Genomic DNA, 10,865 nt, shown 5'->3' on the forward strand with positions numbered 1-10,865 from the left:
ACATGAAAAAGCTTAGACTTTATCCTGGAGCCAGTGGTCCTTTGCTGCTGGGTTTCCAGCAAGGCAATGACTTGAGCAAATGCCCGCGCAGAGTATGGAAGATGGATGGAGGCCGAGGGCAGATCAGCAGGCTGTCTCTGTGGCGCAGGTGAGGAACGACGCGGTCGTGCGGTAAAGACCATGTGGCCACAGTTGGCCACGGGAGCGAAGGAATGGAAGGAGTTAAGGATGATGCCTTGGTGTGGTGGCTGGGAGGAGAGCGCACATCATGGGGAGAGAGGACGCTAACGAGCAGGAATGATGGGGGAGGGGAAGCTTTTTTTTTTTAATCTTTATTGGAGTATAATTGCTTTACAATGATGTGTTAGTTTCTGCTTTATAACAAAGTGAATCAGTTATACATATACATATGTTCCCATATCTCTTCCCTCTTGCGTCTCCCTCCCTCCCACCCTCCCTATCCCACCCCTGTAGGTGGTCACAAAGCACCGAGCTGATCTCCCTGTGCTATGCGGCTGCTTCCCACCACCTATCTACCTTACGTTTGGTAGTGTATATATGTCCATGCCTCTCTCTCGCTTTGTCACAGATCACCCTTCCCCCCTCCCCATATCCTCAAGCCCATTCTCTAGTAGGTCTGTGTCTTTATTCCTGTCTTACCCCTAGGTTCTTCATGACATTTTTTTTCTTAAATTCCACATATATGTGTTAGCATACGGTATTTGTCTTTCTCTTTCAGACTTACTTCACTCTGTATGACAGACTCTGGGTCCATCCACCTCATTACAAATAGCTCAATTTTGTTTCTTTTTATGGCTGAGTAATATTCCATTGTATATATGTGCCATTTTACCTTACTTTATTTTATTTTCTTTTATCCTCTTCCTTCCTTCCTTCCTTCCTTCCTTCCTTCCTTTCTTTCTTTCTTTCTTTCTTCTTTTTCTCCCTTTATTCTGAGCCGTGTGGATGAAAGGCTCTTGGTGCTGCAACCAGGAGTCAGTGCTGTGCCTCTGAGGTGGGAGAGCCAACTTCAGGACACTGGTCCACAAGAGACCTCCCAGATCCACAAAATATCAAACAGCGAAAATCTCCCAGAGATCTCCATCTCAACATCAGCACCCAGCTTCATTCAACGACCAGCAAGCTACAGTGCTGGACACCCTATGCCAAACAACTAGCAAGACAGGAACACAACCCCACCCATTAGCACAGAGGCTGCCTAAAATCATAATAAGTCCACAGACACCCCAAAACACACCACCAGACGTGGACCTGCCCACCAGAAAGACAAGATCCAGCCTCATCCACCAGAACACAGGCACTAGTCCCCTCCACCAGGAAGCCTACACAACCCACTGAACCAACCTTAGCCACTGGGGACAGACACCAAAAACAACAGGAACTACGAGCCTGCAGCCTGCAAAAAGGAGACCCCAAACACAGTAAGATAAGCAAAATGAGAAGACAGAAAAACACACAGCAGATGAAGGAGCAAGATAAAAACCCACCAGACCTAACAAGTGAAGAGGAAATAGGCAGTCTACCTGAAAAAGAATTCAGAATAATGATAGTAAAGATATCCAAAATCTTGGAAATAGAATAGACAAAATGCAAGAAACATTTAACAAGGACCTAGAAGAACTAAAGAGGAAACAAGCAATGATGAACAACACAATAAATGAAATGAAAAATACTCTAGAAGGGATCAATAGCAGAATAACTGAGGCAGAAGAACGGATAAGTGACCTGGAAGATAAAATAGTGGAAATAACTACTGCAGAGCAGAATAAAGAAAAAAGAATGAAAAGAACTGAGGACAGTCTCAGAGACCTCTGGGACAACATTAAACGTACCAACTTTCGAATGATAGGGGTTCCAGAAGAAGAAGAGGGGAAGCTTTGGTTTGTTCAGAGCATAGAAAACAACCCGCAGAACATACAGTTAGGTAGCCACGAGTTGAATCTTTGTAGGGTAGCTCAGACCTCTCAGAACTGCCTCAGTACCTGGGGTGGGCAGGCACTGCTGGGAACCAGAACCTCGGGAAGCCAAAGGGCCTCTTTCCAAAGATAAGTCTAGAGGCCGGGGTGCTCCAGCAGCCCACAGCCAAAAGGGACTTGCACTCACCCCAGACGTTCACCCAGTTCCTGGAAAATATGTAACATCACAGGTTTGTCTTGGGAAAAGTGTTTTCCTCAATAGAGCAAGAGTCCTAGGCGTTTGGCTAAAGAAAAGCAGATATGGAAATCATTTGTGATGAGACTGGGTGTCAGGGCTGAGTCAATAAAGGCTCACTCCAAGGGTGAAAGGAAGCTTGGGAGGGGGAACAGGAGTCAGCCTCCAACAAGGGCCTCGGTGTCCTTTGGTGCCACCACCAAGACATTTCCAGAAGGCTTCCCCTGGTTGCATCAGGGTGTTCTCTCCATTCCCCAGCGGGGAGAGCAGACAGCAGGTGGGAAGGGCAGAGGGCTTGGGAGTGGGGTGGCAAGCACCTCCTGTATGTCACTTTCTCCCCGGCCGGGCGGGTCGGGGGTGGAGTGGTGGTTTATACTTGGCCCTGGAAGATTCTTCAAGCCTGAATCAGATCCAGGCTGTGCACATAACTTGGTTAAGAGATAAAGCCCGCAGAAGGTGTTCTGGGAGGACAGAAGCCAGAGGCTATCGACCGAGAAGCTGCACAGAGAAGGAGACGGTGAAGCCGAACCTTGTAGATGACAGGCTTTGCAGAAACTGTTGTATCTAGGGAACCACAGTGGGCGTGGTAGCCACCGGCAGGCAGAGTGCCTTGTACAGAGCATGTGCTTGGTGAGTAAATGAATGGATGAAAGTTCCCCTGAGGATGTCCATTTTCAGGGATGCTGAGATTTAAACCAAGATCTCCTAATATTACTCCCTCTCAGTTTAAAATTAGGCAGCAATTCCTTGCAGATCACTATTGTCGTCTTGTGGGGCGTGTCTCTCAGCACCCCAACATCCTGACTGTACGAGAAGCTTCTTAAGAAGAAATGCTATCCACACAGTCTGCTCTGAGCTCTCCTATTACTGAAAGCAGAGCTTAGAGCTTTCTGCAGAGGAACTCAAAGCCACTTTTTCCAGAATCAACTACATGCATTAAAGAGAGTGATTTTTTTTTTTATTCTCCCCAAGCCAGATTCCATTAAGGAAGCCCCATTTAACGGAAGTCAATTTACCAAAAAGAAAAAAGAATTGAGCATAATTGCTTAAATACATTTTATGTTGTACTGCCGCAGCGATTTCCTGGGTGAACTTGGAAATCCCCAGACCCCCCATAGTGAAATTAATATGGACAGAAATATTTGAAGGGGAGAATCTCCCTTTGTGTTTCTCTTCTTTAATTATGATTCTAACAGGGAGCAAAATTAAAGAGGATCCTGGGAGGAGGCGGAGGGAGGGAAAGTAAAGGAACAGGATGGAATTCAGCCTAAACTGTTCCACTGCCTCCCCCGAGTACAGAGGCTCTATCTAAGTGGGATGGTTTGGGTTTGAATCCCACTTCTGCCACTTAATAGCTGTGTGACCTTGTGCAAGTTTCTTAACCTCTCTGTGCAGCCAGGTGGTGCAAGGAGAAAAGGCATTATGAGCATTCAAAGGCAGAGAAGCACTAAAAAGCAGTGTGTGTTCCAGTTCACATAGGTCTTCTGTTTGACTAGAGAATGGGGTATGTGTGTGTGTGTCTGTCTGCAAGTCTGTGTGACGTGCTCAGAGAGGGAAAGCAGGCAAAAGTCAGACCAGGAAGGCGGCATTTGACCAAGGGCTTTGAGAAAGTGAGAGGGTGAGCCAGGTGGCAGTCTGGGAGAAGACCCAGCCAGCAGGCAAAGAAACTGTCAAGTGTAAAGGCCCCAAGGCAGGAGCGGTCCTGGCCAGTTTTCTGGTTTGGGGTTTTTTTTTTTTGCGGTACGCAGGCCTCTCACTGCTGTGGCCTATCCCTTTGCGGAGCACAGACTCCGGATGCGCAGGCTCAGTGGCCGTGGCTCATGGGCCCAGCCGCTCCGCGGCATGTGGGATCTTCCCGGACTGGGGCACGAACCCGTGTCCCCTGCATCGGCAGGCGGACTCTCAACCACTGCGCCACCAGGGAAGCCCGGTCCTGGCCAGTTTTGAACAGCATGGAGACCCATGTGTCTGGAGCGTAAAGCGTAAGTAGAGGAGGAGACATGAGAGGTGAAGACACACTGGCTTTTTTAAGGCTTGTAGACCCTGGTATGGTCTTTGACTCTAAGGATTAGAGCTACTGAAGATTTGTTTTTAATTAACTCTATTAAGGTATAATTTACATAAAATTACCCATTTTATTTTATTTTATTTATTTATTTTTCTGCGTTGGGTCTTGGCTGCTGCGCACGGGCGAGCGGGGGCTACTCTTTGTTGTGGCGCGCGGTCTTATCATTGCAGTGGCTTCTGTTGTTGCAGAGCTCGGGCTCTAGGCGTGCGGGCTTCAGTAGTTGTGGCGCACGGGCTTAGTTGCTCCACGGCATGTGGGATCTTCCTGGACCAGGGCTCAAACCCATGTCCCCTGCATTGGCAGGCGGATTCTTAACCATTGCACCACCAGGGAAGTCCCTAAAATTACCCATTTTAAATGTACAGTTCTGGGGGCTTTGACAAATGTGTATATGCCATATCACCACCATCTCATTCAAGATATAGAACATTTTCATCACCCCAGAAGGTTCCCCTGTACTCCTTCCCAGGCAATCCCCACCTGTACCTCTCACCCCCAGCTTTGGCAGCCACTGTGCTTTCTCTCACTGTAGATTGGTCTTTTCCAGAGTTTCATATAAAGGGATTCACACAGTATATACTCTTTTATCACTCAGCATAATGCTTCTGAGAATCATTCATGTTGTTGTGGGCATCAGTAGTTTGTTCTTTTTGTTGGACAGTTTTGCGTGAGGCATGATACCATCGCAATGGCAGTGTTTAATGTGATGATTCCAACATTTAAGCCTCCCATTCTCTGACAGATGCCAAGAAAACTCTCAAATGTGCATTTATGTCCAAGGAGGCAGGAGTAGTGCAGAGTAAAGATGCACAGGGCCCTGAGTTTAAGCCTTGGGAATGAACAGTCATCATCAGGATTCCTGGGAGCAGGTGAAGGTGTGGGAGAAATGGGAGGCAGGGGATGTCCCTTCGGGCTCCTCCAGCCTGTAGCATTGGGGGTTAATGCAGATCCCAGGGCTGGAGAATACCGACTTTCTGACTTCCGCTTACAACCTTGATCATTACTCTCTTCCTGCTCTTGGGACCCCAGCATCCTCCCCTCATTCCATTTTGCAGTGAACAGCCTTTGGTTCTGAATTATTCAGGTAACTTCTCCCTATCTCTACTTCCCTTATGTAAATAGCCTCCAGGCTTTGTCATTGAGATAGAATTGAATTTGGCCTGGGGAAGAAAAAACCCACAATACTGTTTGTGGCTCCTTAGAAAACTTAAATGACTCTGCCTGTAATAAAGTATTTTAAATGGGCTCTGGTGAAATACAGTAATTGGTTTCTGTAATAGCTCTTACCATAGCAATATGGGTGATATTCCTGGAGGTTGGTGTATGTCAGCATTTTCATTATAGTAAAAACTCATTTTTGCAGGGTGAGAAGCTCCTTGGTTAGTTCCTTTGTCTAATACGCATTTATGGAGACCCACCATGCTGGATCTCTTCCTTTCACCCCTCCAGATCATCTCCCCTCCCTTGTCTACCCTGTTCCATGCTTAGGAAGACTTACTTGTGAGACTACATCCATATGCTCCCTTGCCCTCTGGCTTCCAATTGGGCTACATCAACAGAAGCCTCAGCAGTAGATTGGAGGAGGGGAGGGGAGGGAGGAGAGTGTGTCTTTCTCCCTCCTTGTGGGATTTTCACAAACCGGCTGTCGTCTCCACTGACTGAAGATCTGGGTCCTGCATGGTGGCCCTTTCTATGCTACCCTCTCCTTCAGGGATAACCATGTCCTCTCCAGGCCTGTGAGTGGAAACCAGACCCCTGTTAACAGCCTCAGGATACTGCCCCATCCCTGGTGGTGACGAGGCCATTCATTCAACTGGAATTATTCTCATATGACCGAGCCATCTGTTTTCTGCTGGAATCCTGACACACCTGCTTTGTATCGAGCATTGTGTTAGGTGCTTAGTACAGAGATGAAGAATAAAGATGATGGAGAATAACATAGCAGCTGCCATTTACCAAGAGCTTTCTATTTTCCAGAGACCGTGCTAAAGTCTTTTTTGTGTATTATCTCATTCAATCCCGGCAGCCCTTTGAGAGAGGGATTATTATCTTCATTTTACAGATGAAGTTACAGAGAACTTAAGTAATTTTCATAAGATAACACAGCCGATCCCTCTAGAGTCCCAGCTTCTCCCCTCCCCCACCCACCCACCAGTCTGCACTGCCCTCTTTGAGGCATTATCCCAGGGAGACACACACCTAGATAAATGAATTATAATTTTAATAACATGCTGTGGCATCACAGAGGAGGGGAAAGGAAAATTATGTTTATTGAGCTAATATGTGTCAGATACTGGGCTAGGTTCTTTGCCCGTAAGGCCTCTCACGTACTCCCACAGACTCTCCGGGCCAGTGTTTTTCCTCCATTTTCAGAAAGATCAACTAACTGGCCCCAGGTCACACTGGTAGGAAGCGGTGAAGCCTGATCTGAACCCAAGTCCGTGTGGCTTCAGAGCCAAGGAGAATAGGAAAGGCCTTCCTGGGGACATGGTATCTGAGGGCATCCCGAAGTGTCTCAAGTGATACGGCTGGTGCAGGAGAGAGGGTTACGCGCGGGTACATTCCAGGCAGAAAAGGCAAAGGCATAGAAAAGGAGAAAGCTTGGAATGCTTCGATGTAAGCAGGGTGTCCAGGCGGGGTGGGAGCGATGGTGCCAAAGGCGACACATCAGGAGGTTTGGTGCCTGATTCAGACGCAGGTAGGAGGAGCGGAGAGACACTGGGCGTCGGCCCGCTGGAGGCTGTGGGGTTGAGGAGAGAAGGGCGAGGGGCTCCTGGGGTGCAGGACAGCGAGCAGAGCGACGAGGGGCATCCGGGGCTTCGCCTGGGTGTGGCGGAGGGGCCAGCACTGAGCGGAGTCCCGTTCAAGCAGGGGACAGTGCGGAAAGTTTGGAAAGCCAGTCTTGCGTGGGCACCGGGGAGCCATGGAAGGTTCTTGATCTCTGAGCAACTCTAGGAGGAAAGATCTGATTGACCTGAAAGCTGGCTCAGGACACAGCTGGTCGAGAGGCTGGGGCAGTGCCTGGCGACGGTCGGGGATATCCGGGTTTCCCAGCCACTGAGCCGGACTGGCTGAAAGCAGACAAGGCTAACCTAAGGGTGGAGAGGTGGCCCAGCAGTGGGGGCTGGCCTCCTGTGGAGGAGCAGAGACAGGCGCAGGAGCCAGAGAAGACCCAGTGCCTAGTTAGTGACCCCAAAACAGGCTCTCACACCTGGGAAGGGCCGTGCTGCCTGTAGTGGCTGCCTAGGCCCTTTCTCCTGACTCCTTCGCGTCCCTGAGGGGCTGGCTCGGGGTAGCTGAACCTCTGCCGGAGAGCTGGGCTGGTCCCCTGCTTGGGGCTGGACCTTTGCTGGGAATCTGAATCTCTGCTGGGGGTGGGTATGTGGACGTCTGCTGGGGTGACGGGCCTCTGCTGGGAGGGCTGGACCTCTTTCCTGGGCAGCTAGACCTCTGCTGAAGGTGGAGAAGTAGGCCTCTGTTCCAGGCCTGAAGGATCGCCCCCTCCTCTCAGCAACTCAGCAGTGGGAAGAGCCCCTGGGGGAACCAGCTCCAGCAGCCCAGGCTGCAGGCTACTGGTGGGCGGCCGGGCCAGCACGGCCTTCCCTTCTGCCAGGCCTGGGAGGAGGCCCCAGCACACATGGGCAGTGGGGAGACTCCCGGGTGCCCGGTCTCAGGCAGCTGTGGTCCCTGACCCCGTCTTCCTGTCCCCACAGGTTCACCGGAGCCAGCCTCCCGGCCCCCGTCATCAGCAGCAAAAACTGGCTACGGCTGCACTTCACGTCGGACGGCAACCACCGGCAGCGCGGCTTCAGCGCCCAGTACCAAGGTAGGCGGGGCCGGGCTGCCCTGCTTCCTCGGGGGGCGGGGGGCGGCAGAGATGATGCCTGGGGCCATCTTGTCCCCGGACTGGGTCCAGTGTGTCTTCAGGGTACAGTTGCCTCTGCTGTCCTGCTCTCATTTGCAGAGTCAGAGGTCTGCATATCTGCGTGTCTACATCTGCCGTTGCGGTCTGGTGTCCAAGGGGGGACACTTCTCAAATTGTGCAGAATGCTGTACCCTGAGCTGCCCGTCTTCAGGCCAGGCAAATCATACTAGCTTATGCCAAGGGCCTCCTGAGAGCCGGGCACTGTGCTAGGCGCTTGGTCAGCGTCATCTCACTTAATCTTCATTACCCTGTGAAGTAAACACCATCCCCATTTGATGGACGAGAGAGCTGAGGCCCAGAGAAATGAAGGCAGTTTCCCAAGACCAGCTGAACTCCTGCCTTTTGAATCCAGAGCCCACCCACTTAACCGGCAGAGTTTAGCCTACCCTGGTATAAAGTGGGAGAGCTGCCGCATTTCAGCTCTTGTTCATTTCACGTAGAACACAGACGTTTGACAAACGATAGGCAAAACAGCTCTAGGGAGCTCTCTAGCTTAGGTGCTCACATCTGTGAAGAGCTGTCTGGTGGCAAGAGATCAGACCGAGAATGGCAGGTGGAAACTGCAGGTAAGCAGATTTCTGCTCCAATCGTGAAGAATTTCCTAACCCCGAGAGCCGCCCATAAAAATGAGTGGGTTGACCCCGAGGCAGGGAGCTCTCCACGCCTAGAGGAGATCCCCAAATCCAATGGATGGGTGGGAGTAGATGACAGCATTCCTTTTCAACCTTGAGTTTGTTCAAAGTACACAAAATTTATCCAGAGAGATAAACACCAAGGGTTGGCTTCAGAGTCGCTCATTAAGCCATTACTATCACCAATTACAAACTGAGGTTGGTTCTAGTTGATTCAATGTGAACTTGTATTGCACACCTGTTAAGCAGAAGGCCCTATATAAGACCCTGGGGAATAGGGTGGGCTGTGTTGTGAGTGAGAGAGTGTGGTATATTGGTGTGCGTAGGACAGAGGCCTGATGGAAGAGTGAGCTGTGATCACCGCCGAGGGTCAGGAGGGAGCAGTGACTCCAGTGGAGGAGATCCTGGCAGCTCGTCCCTCCAAGCCTCACCTCGGAGGCTCTGAGCACACTGCCCACCCGGGAGGTGGCACCGGCAGAGCGGGGCCCCCCAGGGCCAGGCTTTCAGGCTGGACACTGGGATAAAAGCAGCACTGAGAGTAGAAGCATTACCTGTAAAATCTGAATCTTTTATGAATAACCTCATTTCCTTAGCCTTGGGTAGCAGGAGTCCCTTGAAATATGTTTAAAAATAAACAGGAAACCAACCTGGTCTGACGAGCCTGGCTCCGAGAACTTTCCTGGATACATTCTTTCTGCCGCGGAGGTTGGGCCTTTGCGGGAGTGAAGCACCTCTCTGGATCTTTCTGCTGTGTTTTCCAAACTAGGAAAGAAGAGATGAATGTTATTGTTTCATCTGATTAAATAGGTACCAGGTGTTTCTAATATTTCAAGTTTCTGAGGGCCCATTTGTCATGGTCATACATTAGGGTTTTCTGCCAATGAGGACCCAGGTCAGGCAGTCTCTAGGTCAGGAGCACACATCCATTGCACACCTACTGTGCACCAGGCCCTGTACTAGGCAGTGTATGCGTGTTGCTCCATTCGATCCTCCCCACAGTGCAGTGGCGAATATGTTTTTAATTTCCGTATTTCAGTTGAGGAAGCTGAGGTTCAGAGAGGTTGTGTAACTTGCCCAACACGCACAGATCACACAGCCTATACATGGTGAAGCTGGAATTCATTCGCAGCCCTATGTGAGTTTTTCTGCAAAATCACAGGGCCTTCTCATGGTGCTTTGGGTGCCTCACTTTTCCTATTTGACTGGTATCTTTTAAACTTTGTTTTGTTAATCTCACCCCACCATAAAAAAATACATTTTCCATCGCAACCCAGGACACACATATATATCTGCAGAACTAAAAGGAAAATGTCACCAAGCGGTATTTACCCTTAGTAAGGGTGAGGCACCCTGAAAATCTCTTTTCCAATTTTTAATGTTAGTTGCAACCTCGAAATCAATTTCACAAGTCTGTAGCAGGGAACAACCCACAATCTGAAAAGCGGTTTTAGTTATGAACTTCTCAAAAGCAGGCCCTTTCTTATTCTCTCTCTGACTCCTCCCAAGACAGCCCAGAACAGGATTTGCACACTGGTGTGTGCCAGCGTGTCTCTCTGGGTTTCAAGAACTTGGCATGTATTACTTCATTCAGACCTAACAGCAACTGTGTAAAGCAGGTACTACTACTAGCCCCATTTTACAGATGAGGAGCGAGAGTTGCAGAGAGGGTAGGTATCTGGCTCAAGGTCTCCTCGATAGAATGTCGGAGTCTGAGCGTGGACCCCAGCCGTGTTCATCTGGGTCTGGCATCCTATATTGCGCTGTATACTGGTTGTGTTCATACATGATTCTCCCCTGTGAACTTTCTCTCGTGTTTTCCAGACTCAGGGTATATAGTGCAAGGGTCTACAATAATCATTTGGAAGCGCAGTTGGTAGCTTTATAATGCAGGGTTTCTCAGCTTCTGCACAACTGACATCGTGGTCTGGATGATCCTCTGTTGTGGGAACCTGCCCCACGCACTGCAGGATGTTTAGCGGCATCCCTGGCTTCTACCCACTAGATGCTAGATGCCAGCAACCCACACACACACACACACACACACACACACACACACACACACACACAC

The 10,865-nt window shown here is 49.8% G+C and overlaps 1 protein-coding gene across 2 annotated transcripts in view; it reads left to right on the top strand.

Moving 5' to 3' along the window:
- CSMD2 (CUB and Sushi multiple domains 2) overlaps positions 1-10,865 on the top strand; it is a 665,093-nt gene that overhangs the window by 311,742 nt on the left and 342,486 nt on the right. For both annotated transcript variants that reach the window (XM_029230811.1, XM_029230813.1), the window contains exon 6: positions 7,954-8,066. In XM_029230811.1, the coding sequence (XP_029086644.1) occupies positions 7,954-8,066 (113 nt within the window). The remainder of the gene's footprint in view (positions 1-7,953; positions 8,067-10,865) is intronic.

The sequence above is a fragment of the Monodon monoceros genome, unplaced genomic scaffold (assembly GCF_005190385.1).
Source record: "Monodon monoceros isolate NGI ecotype Baffin Bay Population unplaced genomic scaffold, NGI_Narwhal_1 Super_Scaffold_18, whole genome shotgun sequence".
NCBI lineage: Eukaryota > Metazoa > Chordata > Mammalia > Artiodactyla > Monodontidae > Monodon > Monodon monoceros.